The 15,800-nt window shown below is 34.0% G+C and overlaps 1 protein-coding gene and 1 pseudogene across 26 annotated transcripts; both read left to right on the forward strand.

The window, feature by feature from the left end:
• The first annotated feature begins 4,796 nt into the window (after positions 1–4,796).
• Positions 4,797–15,795, forward strand: LOC101246506 (two-component response regulator ARR14). Of its 26 annotated transcripts, none has more exons than XM_069291299.1 (13): positions 4,831–4,971; positions 5,062–5,155; positions 5,937–6,078; positions 7,258–7,601; positions 8,636–8,775; positions 9,617–9,769; positions 9,886–10,149; positions 10,257–10,333; positions 12,031–12,257; positions 12,343–12,481; positions 14,355–14,524; positions 15,342–15,391; positions 15,494–15,795. In XM_069291299.1, the coding sequence occupies exons 5-11, from the start codon at positions 8,655–8,657 to the stop codon at positions 14,358–14,360; spliced, it is 987 nt and encodes a 328-aa protein (XP_069147400.1). In that variant the 5' UTR covers positions 4,831–4,971; positions 5,062–5,155; positions 5,937–6,078; positions 7,258–7,601; positions 8,636–8,654; the 3' UTR covers positions 14,361–14,524; positions 15,342–15,391; positions 15,494–15,795. The 26 variants fall into 26 exon arrangements, with proteins under 26 accessions (XP_069147395.1, XP_004251257.2, XP_069147388.1 ...); XM_069291281.1 differs by having other exon boundaries at positions 14,474–14,524; XM_069291284.1 differs by having other exon boundaries at positions 5,065–5,155; positions 5,611–6,078; positions 14,474–14,524.
• On the forward strand, positions 14,701–14,814 carry LOC112940402 (U1 spliceosomal RNA; annotated as a pseudogene).
• Positions 15,796–15,800: the final 5 nt, after the last annotated feature.

Below are 15,800 nucleotides of genomic sequence, written 5' to 3' on the forward strand. Positions count from 1 at the left end.
TATAAAAATATCGTTAAGTAATTATGAAAGGATATTCAAGTGTCGGGGAGTCCGAGGCGGCTCCAACCAAAAGTAGAAAACTTAGTGAAGTAAAGTAATCAAAGAGGAAGTCAATGCTAGTAGTAAGGACTTGTCACGATCCATTGGGTTACATAGAATCTATGTCCTAGGTGTGATCACATTTTGTTCGAGCAAACCGATGTCCGAAGAAAGAAAATCTTCCCACGAATCCAAAAATTCTTTAAAAAGGGGCGAATTTACGTTAATAAAAGCCAGGCGAAGGTGCACTATGGTATAATCTACCTCAATCATGAGTATAATTTTTGATTTCGCCTTTCAAATCACAGCATCATGTAACTCACTCGATTTCAAATTAGTTAAAGCTTCATTAAAAGAACATTTTCCTTCAATATATAGTTTCGCCTTTTTTTTTTAATATTGTAATTTTTATTCACACTTTGTATATATAATAATAATAATAAAAATTCACTAAATATTTATATATAAACCTATTATTATTACCTTGTTTATATAATTAAAAATTTACTAAATATTTAAGTATGAACGAATTATTATTATTATTATTATAATTATTATTATTTTGATGAAAAAAATGATTTAACCCTAACCACCAAGAAGATTAATCAAATTCCAAGGAAAAAAGCAACACAAAAAGTTGAACTCGACACTAAAAGAATATTTAAAAAAACAAGAATTATGCGTCAAAGTTGCACCAATTTCTAAAAATAAATTTAGAACTACCAAAAATTTGTATCTCTAAATATGAATTTATGAGAAAAAATAATAATATTAATTTCCATAGTTTGCATCAAATTTAACTACAAGTTTGGTAGAAATGGTAGATTTGAGGATTGTTTGGTATCAGAATAAGATAAATAAAATTGTCCATGTAATGACTCTCGAAGACCATTTTTTATAATTTCGAACTATTTATTGATTTTAGTTAATTATTTAATGAGTAATTATGAATAATTGACTTAATTAATAGTTAATACACTAAAATATCATTTATTTTAAAATCTTATACCACTTATTTCATAAAATTAATTAAGTTAGTAATATTTACCACTTGAATACCGAATTATTTTATTTAACAACAAAAAGGAGATAAAAGAGAAAAAAGGGAAAGAAATTAACTGCATTCACCTTTGTATTGTTGTATACATATGCATATGATGGTAGATGCCATAGAAATATATATTTTTTATTTATTATTATTATTATTATTATTATTATCATCATCATCATAGTTGTTAAAGAACAAGAAGAAACCGAAATTTAATAGTGGGAAAAAAAATATAATAATAAAGAAATTAAAAATTAATATACTGGTTTGATGTTCTGAACGTGGGGTTATAAATATATGAAGTAGTATTGTCCAATTATTGGACAATGATTACTCCTAATCACTAGACCCAGATTTGGATTACTAATAGTGAACGAGGAATATTGATTGGAACATTGAAATTAGATTGTTTCAGCAATTAGTTTTGCAATTCGTCATTAGTGTGTTGGGCAATTAGTTTCGATTTAAATTATTTTCATTCAATTATCATATTAGGATTCAAGTTTTAATATATTGAAATATGTATTAAGTAGTGGGTGTATTGTGATATATAAAAATCATTAAAATTATGTTGTTTGAAAATATTGAGACTAAACTCTAGACTTGAAACTTAGGAATTTAATTATATATTTTAAGTGAGTTTTTGGATTTAGGCTAGACCTATAGTAATATGAGTGTTGTTAGTTTCTTAACCTTATTGTGATTATTATTGTGAATAGATTGCTTTGAGTTGGAAGTTCAACGAAAGGGAAGATTCCTGAGTGATGGTTTGAGTATTTGAGGCAAGTGAATTTGTAAACTCTTGCTAAGTGTATGAAATGCGTGTGTTTTCTGGTGGTATATGTTTGGAAGTAATGGAACTTGGTGATGGGTAGACTTGTCCACATTAATTAGGGCCCGTTTGGCCATAGATTTTGCACATTAAACTTGGGAAAAAACTTGGCAAATTTTGTTTGTCCATACACATTTCTATTATTTGGCAAATTTTCCAAATTCCCAAATACTAGAAAAAACTAGTATTTGGGACAAATTCCATTATTTGGAAAGTTTTAAAAATTCAATTTTTACCCTTAACTTTTTATTTTACAAAAATAATAATATTTATTAATACCAACTAATTCATTTATCTCCCATCACATGGTATATAAATTAGTAGTTCTATTTTTATTCAATATAAGAAAATTTACTCAATATTTTATTTTGGTAGATAAATATTACGTTGTTGATGCTGGTCTACGGAACACAAGAGGATTTTTAGCTCCATTCAAAGGAATGCGCTATCATTTGCAGGACTACCGAGGAAGTGAAAGAGAGCCTAAGAATGGAAAAGAGCTATTTAACTATAGACATGCTTCTCTGCGCAATGTAATTGAAAGAACTTTTGGTGCGTGGAAAAGTAGATTCAGAATACTAAGACAAGGCATGAACAACTATGAATGTGACATGCAAGTGAAAATAGTAATTGCTTGCGCTGTATTGCATAATTTTTTACGTGAACACCAAAGTAGTGATGGAATATTCAATGAATATGAAAATGATGATATGGTTGTTGATGAAAGTGACGAACTATTGGCTCAGGGAAACAACATCGCTTCATCTTCTCGATCATCTGATTCGGAAATGCAAGCTCATCGAGAAGAGATTGTTCATAAAATATGGGAAGATTATATTAAAGAATAGGTTGAGCTCTTTCAGAGAGAAAGCATAGGTTCTTCAGTGATTGCAATATTTATTTCCTTTTGTTTTCTTCTCTTTTTTTTCCCGAATTTATATTAGTTGTATTTTCATTATCATGATTAGTACCAAGACCTTTTCACTATACGAATATTTACTATAATGATTCTTGTTAATTTGTTGCGGAAGTCATAAATATTGTTACATGAGATTTCTATTGTGCTATGTAATACAAATTTATGGTTAGTTTGATAGTTTTAAAAACTTATGGGTATAAATCATATTTCTTAAAAAAATGAAATATGTTTCTCAAATTCTATGGCCAAACACATGGTAAAATTTCACCCAAATTTTCATCCAAATAATATTTGCCAAAAATATTTCAATATCTATGGCCAAACGCTAGCTTTATTCTAATGATGAAAACAAAGGGTAATAAAAGACAATGTGAATAATTGTTGTGTGTGATGTGTTGATAATAAAGAATGGTTTGAAAGGCTTGTTGAATCATTATTGATGTTGGTGTAAATCATGCAGTGTTATGAAAATGGTTGTAACATGTCATTTGTATTATTTTAAGACAAGGTTGTGGCAAGTGTTATGTGCATTGAGAAAGAATGAAAACTTAAAGAGGATGTACCATTTCGAGGGACGTATCGCGTGCCGCGATGGATACTATATTTCGAGGGACGTATCGCGCGTCGCGATGGTTACTATTATCGAGGGTCGTGTCGTGCGCCGCGACAGATGCATGGACAGATATGTCCCCCATGGGTCCCGGACTGAGAGACAGCGGGTGTGTATCACTAGGTCAGACATGCATCATTATATTTAACATTGCATTCTATTGCATTGCACATACTTATCATTAGTGAACTTGATATTGTGTTTTGCTGATTTTGTGAATGTCTTTCTGTGGAACTGGTGATTGATGAATATTGAGCTTGTTGTTGAGGATATATAATTTGTCAAAGTGTTGTTGTTGGGGATATGCAATTTGTCAAAGCATCATTATTGAGGATATGTAATTTGTTAAAGTATTGTTGTTGAGGACATGCAATTTGTTAAAGTGTTGTTGTTGAGAACATGTAATTTGTCAAAGTGTTGATGTTGAGGATATGTAATTTGTTTAAATGTTCTTGTTGAACTATGTGCTATGTAAACTTTGAGCTGTTAGGTTGACTGATTTTTATGCAGATTGTAGTTGTGGAGGTTTGGTTGGGGTGGTAGGAGTACCCGTATTTCATCTCCTTAGCTTGTGTTTAGAGGTTTACTTGCTGAGTACCGTGTGGTTTTACACTCACCCCTTGCTTCTACAATTTTTTTTGTAGGTTACTAGCCCGCACCTTTATGATACATTCTCTTATATTCCGATGCTTTCTGGAGATTTGTGAGGTAGTTGTTGGTCATCTCAGCATGCATTCTTACTCCTGTTTATAATTTTGTTTTACTCTAGAAACAATATCAGAGACTTACATTTTCTTTTGTTTCAATTGTAATATTTTAGATGCTTGTACACGTGACAACCAGATTTTGGGTATAATTTAAGTTGATAATAAATTTTTCGCATTTTATTGTAATGGTTGAGTTTTAGGCTAACTTGTCTTGGTGGGATAAGACGAGTGCCATTACGTCCATTTTTGGGTCGTGACAATCCATAAATAAAGATAAGTAAATTGTCCACGTTAATATAATAATTTATTTCAATCATTATAGGATAAATGATGAGACAAATAATAATTAATATTCCTAACTAAATAAAGATAAAATAATTTTAATGATTATCCCGAAGTTATCATCCTCATTCCTCATAAGTAATACCAAAAGAGCTCGAGCTCGTTTGATACGTGAAATAAGAAACTTATTTTAGGATAACTTAATCCTATATTTAATTAGAATAAAATCGTAGGATAACTTAGTTTCTGTAATTATATTGAAGTTATATTTTTATTATTTTATTCAACATTATAATAAAATAACAATTTCAAAATAACTAATCTCAATATAACTTATTTACAAACCAACAAGCTAAATTATATTTTTGAGAAATTTGAAGGACTAAAACTATAGTTTATACACAAAGATAAGGGCATTTTTGTCATTTTTTCGTTGCTTTGGTATAGTGTAAAAAGTTTCACCGGCGACGGACAATCAGCCCCACCGCCACCATACGACTGGATTTATCAACCCATCTCCGAGCAGCAAATATGGTATTTTCATCAATATAGCTTCATTAATGGTTGAATTTTGGTTTGTTATCGATTATCTAGCTTTGTATTACTCATTTCATATGAATGTAGCAGCTTTGCAGAAGCAGGGTTTCATTATGTTCCATTGCTTGCCGAGTTTGGTCCGACTCTCGAAATTCAAACGGTGACACGTATAATTGAAAAGGTTTTACTCCATATGTTACTTTTTCTTTGTAATAGCAATATTGTATTCATCAGAACAATACAGACTAATAGTTAACAAGACGGTGTTAGTGTTACTATTGGTTTAATTGAGATTTTTTTCGACATTGTCTCCTGTTTGGTTTGAACATTGATGGTTATATTCTATTTAGAAAGGTGTTAAGTTTTGTTTTAGCTATTTAATTTGTAGAATTGATTCTCTTTGAAGGTGATCTAAGATGAGATATTAGAGATTTTGTATTGAGATTTGGGTTTGGTGCTTATATTCTTTTTACCACAATCAAGTTTTTGATAATCTCAGCTTCATAATACTTTTCAATTCAATATATTGCTCAACAACACTTCTTACACTGACAATCAAGCATGTTAATATGATATCTCTACTTGAAGGTCGAAGTGAATTCATCAACTTGTTGACTTAGTTCCTTTTTTGTGTAGAGGATGTTGTAAGCTGGGACACGGAGATTATTTCATATATGAAAACTGTAAATCTTGTCTCGCGGAAACAATGACATCCGATAGTGTACTTTTTCGTTAGAATTTACTATAAGCATCTTGCTTGCAGTATAATCCCCACCATTTTTTTTAATCTAAAGGGATGATTATTTTTTCACTGCTAACCATGTAGTCAGTCATTCTTTGGATTTTTTTTCCTTTGATAGCCCAGTTGCTTTTGTGGTGTTGGATTGCTTCATGTCGTCCCACCTTCTCACTTCTATCTTCCCAAAATAGATGATGCTCCTAAACATATTTTCTCTGTCCAGTTTGTTGCTTCAGTTGCTACTGAGTTCATGGCAGACATTGGGCACACGTTTGATGATGATGGTCTCAAGCAACCTTATTACAACATGTTTTCTCTGATGGGGACCGAGTTCTTTGATTCTGTTGGTTGCATTATAAGCTTTGGTATGTACTAAGTGCTAACCTTTTTCTTGTGTGGTGGTTACACAAGTCTATAGATTACTCTTTATCAAATATCTATGTCAACCGGGGGGGGGGGGGAGGGGCTCAAACTGCTCTTGCAATATATGAACGATGATCGTCGTGACTTCTATATATAAAATGGATAGACCATCTGGTCTCATATGTGATGCAATACGAGTTAATTGATGATCTTGTTTTCACTGTCTACATTTTAGAATGGATGAACAACATTAAACGTAAGGGGTTGTATGGTATGAAGGGTGGGGAATTAGTTATCCCACTATATATATGGAATAACTTAGCCCATCATTGTAGTACAAACGGTGGGATAATCCAGGGACTAACTAATACCCCTAACCAAACACAGGATAAAATAATCGTGCATTTTATCTCGAGATTATTTTCCCTTGTCTCTTGTACCAAACAACCTCTAAGTGGGATGTGTAACAACAATTTTCTAATTGCACCAAATAAGTTTCATCCATTAGAACTTCACAATTAGAGTGAATCTACAATTGTGCACCAAGTTATCAAGTAATCTTTAGCTGTAAATTTGAATGCAAGATAGCCCATATTTGGTGATTTGGTTACTAGAGAGATCTGCATTGTAGGATTTCCTGCTCCAGTTATGTTCTTTTAAAGAATAAATGTGACTGATTAGATGTTGAGCTCTTTTAGATTGTGATAGACTGGATTTATGGTCAAAGGTTATCCCATGTGACCCTTAACAACGGTCTGACAGTCCTTCACACCTACCTTTGGTCGAGTTGTATCATCTCAGCATAAAAAATGCTATTCATATGACAGTTTATGCCTTGAGATTTCACACTTTAAGAAATTGGTCGATTTTTGATGACCTTCGATGGACCAAGATGCTGTCAAGACATCAACTTATACATCAACTAGAAGTCGTCAAAAAGTTATTTTTCTTAATTTCTAATGTGATTTGATTTTCGATTGAAAGGGCATTGCAATCCATCAAAGATTGTTTGTACCATTTTGTAGGAAGATGTTTTAGAGGACATTTCCTTCTCTGTTGGTAGGAACATGTCTATCGCAATTCTTGACAAATAAATTTTTTTAGGGCTTCCATCAGTCAAATTAATTTTAGTTGAAGCCTGACTTCAGAAGACGATTTCATAGTTCATTACTTTTTGGCAGGTTGGTCGTTGGGAGCTCAACTTCTAATAAAGGAAAATATTTCTACTTCTGATTGATTTTTGGTACTTTTTTTTGGTTTCATATCCATTTTCCGATACCAACATTGGAGCTTGCCTATTCCTGATTCACGCTGTGTAGGGCTCCATTCGGGGGGAATCGCTCCCTACCAAGGATTTTTTCATACCGAGGGATCGAATCCAAGCCCTTTGATTAAGAGAGGAACAACCCCATCCACTACACCACATCCTTTGCTTGAGTTTCTCCATTTAGATCTAACGATCTTTCCATCCGGTCCCCATCGACATTGACGCTCACCACTCCTCTCTTGTGGTCGCCACTAGCTAGTAAATCTCCCTTCCCCTACTGTTGATCCTTTTTCTTTTTGTCTCTTATATTTATTGATACATTTATGATATACTTATGTTTTTTCAATGTTATGTTAGTTTGGCCAATATTATTATTGTAACATTCTTACTCTAGTTTCAGTATTGCATAAGATTCAACCGAGATGAACCTTCTATAATGGTCGTTCTTTTTTTATGACAAGGGAAACCCGTAGTCGCTATCCTTTGGGTGCGTACAATAAAACCCCCGCTCCTATGCAATAGCTAGCAAACCACATGAAGAGAGAACCGCACTAGGCAAGCTTGGTGCGACGAGCTCGACCCAGAAGGCAAATCCCTTGCTTTCGCTGGCAAGGGGTTTCGAACTTGAGACCCAACATGGAAGTCCCAAGCTCAAACCACTGGACCACCCCGAAGGGTACTATAATGGTCTGTTGACTATATCAGATTGAGTATCAACGTTTGAATATAGATTTGTTGGTCATCTCAATAAAGTTGCATTGCTAAGGTGGGTTGACGAAATGCAAATTCAATAAACTGTGGTGATGTTTTCTAATTCATTATAGCTATCGAAAGATGCAAAACAGTAGTAACGAAAACCTTATAATGTCTTATTTGTCAACATTGCGGTTTGTTGACTTTAGCTTAGAAATTTGGTTTGCGATGCCTATTGCACTTTCAGAAGTATAGGTGGACCCTGCATGTAATATTATCTTGTCAATATTTATGTTAACATTTTTTAAATTAAAGTTTAAATTATATAAAATATGTTCTTTTAAAAAAGTGAGCTGGCCTGGCGTGGGCTGCGAGCCGCATAATGAAAGGTTGGGCTGACTGTTTTTTGGCCCACCAAAATAATGAGCCAGTGACTCGTAAAACTAAAGCCTGTAAGGGTTACCCCGAATGGGCTGAATCGGCCCATATTGACAGCTCTATCAAGAACAAAACCATCTACAACACCTGCGGCAATTGTCATTATTCAGTTTGACCTAATAGATCTTCATTTGCATTAACAGATTAAATCTTTGCCGCAGAGTCATACCTTGCTTACCGATGGAAGTTGAGACACATATGTCTTCCAAAACTGCTCAAAAAATCAGCATTTTGGTTGTGGATGATAATGCTGCTTATCTTCAGGTTGTTGCTGAGCTACTCAAGAAATGCAACTACCAAGGTACTTTTACCAGATCTTTGGTGATGTCTTTGTCTTTTTTTTTTCATTCCCTATTTGGTGTAGATTCTGGAATGCAATGATTGCTTTTTTCTTCCCCTAATTTGATAGATCCTAGAGTTGAAAGTGGTAAGCTTTAGATCTTCAAGTAGCATGATGTATGAATTCAAATTACCTATCGAATGTACCAAAATTGTTTGTACTTCCTTTTTAGGAATAGGAATGGAACAATTAATTTTAGGTTCCACTTTACTTCGTTAGATCTTCATTGGATCCCATGTGTGTTTGACTTGATGAAGAATGAAGAGGAATCACAATGACAAACCACTTTTTGAATATAGTTGCTCTCAGTTTTTTTTTATTGTTAGCGAAAGATGTAGAGGAGTCTATCAATAGATTGGTTAAAATGTTCTCAGATCATCAACATAGGCCTTGGCCCTTGCCTACCCTTCTCAAACTCCCCCACTTCACTAATTCCTATTTAACTGATATTGTGAGAATTTTCAAATCAAAATTTCTTTTTTCTTTTTCGGTAAGTAAGAAGAATTTTGTGTACAAGAACCACACAAAGCAGAAAAAATGATTTAATGAATCTGATAAGAACATTAAGTGCATCTGTATTTATGGAATTATCTTTGCTATAGCCACAAGAATAGATCTTAGATAAGCATATGTATGGAAAAAGTAGTTCCCTTGTTTTGGCTAATAATCCTAATGTCAGAGCTTTTATAAGCAACGTCGCGTAGGATATTGGTATTTGGATTTTTAAATGTTTCTATATGGAATGTTTGTCATTTCCCCTTCATAATACATCTAATCAATAAACTATTTTGTTTTCTTTCAGCTGTGGCTGTCAAATATCCAATAGATGCTTTGCCTAAACTTCAGATCAAAGTCGACTCTTGTGATCTCATTGTCATTGATGTGCACAAGTCTGATATGAATGGCTGTAAACTTCAAGAAATGATAGCCGAAGCATTTGAAATACCTGTTTTGTGTGAGTTGATTTCTTCTTCTTTCTTTCCAGTTTTTTTTCTCCGTAAAATGGTCAGTATTCTATTCATTGGTCGTTAGAGACAAGTTTATGATTTAAGCTTATGTACTAAATGCCAGCAATGTCAGCTGACCAAAAGGAAGGTGCAATCTTGAAAGGACTGAAGGGTCTATCAGTGGACGATCAAAGAGATAAAGGACTCTGCACAGTGTTGCAGGAGAAGAAAGGTAAAAGAGCTGTCCCTGGGAAATCTGCAATGAAACAGAGGAAAAGGGGCAAAGATAACAGTGGCGATCTTGTTCTACCAACGAAGCCTCAGATTATATGGACAGATTCACTTCACCACGCATTCCTGGAAGCCATTCACGACATTGGGTTTAGCAGTAAGTTGTTGCTAGCATATTCACATTATTGAAAATAGTTTTTCTGAGGTGTCAAACAGAAAGGAATGTTAAATTGCCAATAATTTGTTACCTCAATTTTCATGCAGAAGCTGTGCCAAAGAAGATTCATGAACACATGAATGTCCCTGGATTAACTAGAGAAAATGTCTCCAGTCATTGGCAGGTCTACTTCTAAATACATATGTTTAACTATTATTGCTATGGTTTTCACATATAAAATAGTTGAAGCAATGTTTAATTTCTGTATTACGTTGCTTGAACTAGTTCATACTCTTATAGAATAAGATAAATCAGATTTTTGTATTTGTTTACTTTAATTATTAAGATATTCTTGATTCTTGACTATCTATATGCAATATTAATCATCAATTAGCTTTCGTCTTTAGAATCTTGCTTTGATTTTTATATAATGACAACATAACACTTAATTATTGATGGATTCTTCCTTGCTAGCTTTGGCTTCATAGCTATTCTATTGATGGATTATTGTATTATCAACGTATGATCACCTCAGGGTTCATCTCTTCTGTTGGGGGACTCTCAAATTCCTTTCTTGCCAAATAAATCTATCTTGCTAGGACTCTCCAAAATATTGTGGCATCCTCCAAAAATGCTCTACTTTTGGAGGATCTGACACATACCCATCGACATTTTTGAAGAGTCTGAGAAACGTAGAACTAAAGTAAATGCTGCCTTTCAAGATTGTTCTGCATACTGTTGTAAGATACTGCATGATCTCAATCTGTTCTTTGCTTGATTAGCCCATAGGAGACTATTGTAAGACATTCCATGATCCACCCTATGAAGTTCTCTGGAAAGTTCAGGGTCGTGATAACCTGCTTCGTAAATTCCTGCTCCATTGAATCATATGTCTTCTACATACCACCTTGACCATGCTTCTTGGAGACATCCCTTTTCTTTCATACCTTTTGATCAGCTGAGACATGACTTCCTTTGGTCTAGTAGTGATTATCTTTGATATAATTTTGTATAGGATAGTACAACAGGATAAAGGTTCAAATTCTCTTACATTGGTTGGATTTCCTTACTTTTGGTATGAGTTTCACACTGGTACAATTTACAGGTTTGTGAAGTTTCTGTCTTCTGAAAAACTCCAATACTGCATCTGTATTTCTTCTCCAATTATTGACCATGTCTTTTTGAAGAATAAGGCATTAAATCCATCATGTCCTGGGGCTTTTATGTATTCTATTCCATTTAGTGCTCGGAGAACTCCTCTCTAATTTACTACTCCATCTGTCCCAATTTATGTGTCTCATTTTCTTTTTTGGTTTGTCCCAAAAAGAATGACACATTTCCTTATTTGGTAAATATTTAATGACATTATTCCTATTTTACCCTTCTTGAATCACATTATTTCAATAGTTGCACTCTTTTATTTAAAGAAAAAGTTATTGAAATGCAGTAAAGTACAAATACTTTTCTCTTTTTCTGACAATCAACAGTACTTTAAACACTTTTTTTCAATACTTCGTCATAACCTTTTCTTTCTTTTCACCACTTTGCTAATAAGGGTATTTTCGGAACATTGTAGAGTCTTTCCATTTTTCTTAAAGTTTGTGCCAAGCCAAAGTACCTCATATAAAATGGGATGGAGGGAGTATTCAAAATGTGTCCCTCTTTTACGACATTGGCTTGAATAGCGGGGATACTGGTAGATGCATGTCTTTGACTTAGTATTTCTATAAACTGCTTCCATACTTTAGCAACTTTGTTTGCTGATTACGGAATTGCTGACTCTAAATCCTCATTACTAAAACTTAGGTAGCGCTTTTAATTTGCTCTGTCCTAATCATCAGTTCTTCCATTCATTTCAAGCAATTTGTTCTAATTTTGCAGAAATATCGTAATTACTTGCACCGAGTTATTGATTCAAGCTCTATTAACAAAGTTCCTGACAAAAACTTAGCCAGTAGAGCTAATCAATCGACCATTGCGTCTGGAATGCTTGTTAAACATAGACAAGTTCATCAAGAGAATTTTGGAGTGCAGTCTAGTGTCCCCAGCTCATTGATTCACACTTCAACAGGTTATCTGACAGGCAATCTGCAACATCTTAAGAATAAGTACGTATGATTCACCTAATAACCACTTCTTCAGGCATTAATCTTAGCTTAAAGCTGTATCTATATTTGTTAATGATGTTTTCAGGGGGAAAGAAGTTGATGTTGTGCTCGATCCAGTTCGTAATTTTTCTGTCTTTCACAAGGTTAGTGCTATGCAAGGATTACAAGGCATTGGTGATCTTAGTGCTTCTTCCATGAATCAAGGGAATGATCAACCTCATCAGGTATATACTTTTTGAGCATTTTTCTTTATTCTTTGCAATTATGCAATCAAAAGTAAAAACTATACTTTTTTTTATTGTCTGATAGTTCATGTATTTTCAAATTTCGTGTTTGAACTTGATCTTCCCTCAATTTTAAAGTAGATATGGGACGATTTAAAAATACTATTTACAGATCAACTTTTCTAATTGAAGTAAAGAGTTGTCATTGAAAACCACCAGTAAGATGCTACGTGAGCAAAAAGGTACTAAAGTGGGTTAGCTCCATTACAATTAAGTTTAAACTAAAACCAAGAGTTTTCGAAGTCCAAAAAACTGTCAATACTATTTATGGTGGAGTTATAGTACCAACTCAACAAATGAACTAGACATCTAGATTTCAGTGAGTGAGTTGGAGTTGAAATCCCATCAAATCACCTGCGGTTCCTCTCATTCTACACGTACCAAAAGTTACTGCTGGAATCATTCTTCAGATCTTCTTGATGGATTTGTCAACTCTTCAAAAAGTCCAACTTGAGAAAACATCCTTGGTAGAATGTGGAATGACCCCACTGTAGCCTGAAAATAAACAGAAAAAAACTCCAGATACTGCTGCAAATGGGCTAGGTAGAAGCAGATGATTGACACTTGCTGATCCTATAGGCACATGTAGCATCAATTGACAACGACAGTTTTTCCTATATTGAGATTTTCCTGTGTTAGAGATGCTTCATTTAAAGCAATCCAGTTGAGGCAGGTGAGTTTGGAGTCTGGAGTTGTTTTGATCCTCCAGACATGCTTCCAAGGCCACTTGTCAAATATACCATTTTGAGAGCACATGATATTGTAGTTGTCCTTGACTGTAAACTGCCATTTATGGAGTTCCCCCATACCATACTGTCTCAGTGCTGTCCTTCAATTGTGTACCGTTTCAGAGTGGCTAATAATGTGAGGAGGTCATTTAGTTCCCGTATCAAAAGGTTCCTTCTGAATAGAGGGCTCCAAGAATTATCTATCTCTGTATGATATATGACTCTAGGTCTTTCTTGGTTTCTATCAGGAGTAGTCCGGGATAAGAGTCTTTAAGAGCATTGTTGCCAAGCCATTTATCCTTCCAGAATTTTGTTTGAGATCCATTGCCACTTTATAGGAGATATTCTTGAAAAAGCATGCTTGGTGGCTACTAATATGTTTCATAGGCCAACTATTTTTTTCTTTCGTTAACATAAAATAAAATGTTTCCATAGCCCAACTCCATGAGTTCCTGTGTCTGTTTTAGAATACCAATGACTGTGGGTTCCAAACTTGGCATCAATTACCGTCCTCCATAGTGTTGTATCTTCATGACCATATCTCCATAACCATTTCATTGGCATGCTCTTGTTGTGTAGACTCAAATTTTTTATTCTAAGATCCACTTGTGATTTTGGCTGAGTGACTTTGACCTACTTTACTAATGAACACTTTTGAGTCTGACAATTACCCTCTCATAGGCCATAAGAAAATCCTCCATTTGTCTGTCTGCTTCAACACTGAACTAGGCATAGAGTACAGTGAAAACTGAAATGAAGTATGTGTTAGACTCAATTTAGACGTAGAGAAGTGAAATCAGGAGTACACTTGTATATAAGGTTACAGTACGGCCCATTTACTGTTTTGTGATATAATACAAAGTTACCAAGTTCAAAAAAGAAATGAAGTATGTGGGAATGCTACCAAGGACTGTGATTGCCAAGTTGCCAATCTCCTTTCAACCTTTTCTATGACACCATTCCAAACTCCAGGAGATTTTAGTTTTGCACCCAAAGGAAGACCAAGAAAGCTAGTAGGGAATGAATTCGAATTTAGAGATCTAGATATTACATCATAATATTAATGCAACTTAAATTTTTCTCAGAGTTGAATATGCTTGTTGAAGCTCATGATTGATCCTCGTAACAATTTGGGGGATGATCCTTTTTATAATATTACTTTTCACATCATCACCATGTCAACTTTGATGGTGGTTTTAATCAGGACATGGAGACAGAGGACAATTTGCAATGATTCAATCAAATACCATTCAAGGCAAGTTTCTTTTTCATCATCCATATAAAGAATATGAGCGGTGAGATGTATTGTTTTGCTCATTGTAGATTCTCATTTGCACATACAATTAATAATTAACAAGTACTATCATATTCAATTGTTCATTGAAAACTCACCAATGCTTAGAATCATTTTTTTTTTAAAAAGAAAGTGATAGACTTACCTGGACAGGGTCAATGGGCGATCATGAAGGCCCATGGTCTAGGCTTGCACTTTGGAGGGGTGCTCGCCTAAGGTCAGCCCAAGTGGTTGACCCTACGTCATAATGAAAAATAAAAAAGAATAAAAGAAAGTGATAGATCAGCTGAACGATAGTTTGATGACAAGAAGTTAACGTCTTTATGCATTTTTGCATCTATTCTCCTTGTACTTTAGAATATTTCTAATCCTAGACTTTGCACCATTCAACTGGATTATTTAAATTTTAAATCTGTTTTTTGCAAATGACCAACTTATAGCTTGTTCGGCCAAAGCTTGTCGAGGTCAAAATTGCTTATTTTTATAGAATTAAGGTGCTTTACCAAACTTCTAAGGGAAATTAAAGTGTTTTTGAGGAGGATTCACTTTTGAAAGTTTGACCAAACACAAATTGCTGCTCTATTATTGAGAAACATGTTTTTCCATATTGATTAGCCAACGTTGTTACTTTCTAGGGGAACTATTTTCGAAAACACCTTGGCGAAAGTACACTAAATACGTAGAAATTTACTATATCTTGGAGGGTGACGTATCTCAACTTCATAAAGTCCTATCATATCCTTCTTTTGTTAAATTTATTTGGAAATAATTTACGCAGGCTGTGCTGACTGTAGATTGATGGGGAGTTTCGCCAAACCTACTACTCAGGTATGATTTCTTTAGTTTTAGTTAATTTCGTTTCAAACGAATTTATGAATTATTAGATGTCAAATGTACACTAACTAAACGTTTTCTGTACATTTTTTTCAGCAGCCTAAGGGTGATTTGTTTTGGATATGGTGTATACTTTAAGTTTCCCGTAAACTCCACTTGTGGGATTGCGCTTTGATATATTGCTGTTTTTGTTATTGGTGTGTTCTTCAAGTCCTTACGAAGATGAACAAAGCACCTTTAGTTCAATATAGCAACAAAAACTATTGGTACTAGAGACAAATCAGTGTGTTGCTTGATGTATTTCTTTTTATGGTACTTTCTGGATTATGATATGTTCTTACTTTTAAGAAATTGATTCATTAAGTTTTAATGAATCAATATATTACATTTTGCTTAAATTAGT

Source organism: Solanum lycopersicum, chromosome 11 (genome assembly GCF_036512215.1).
Source record: "Solanum lycopersicum chromosome 11, SLM_r2.1".
NCBI lineage: Eukaryota > Viridiplantae > Streptophyta > Magnoliopsida > Solanales > Solanaceae > Solanum > Solanum lycopersicum.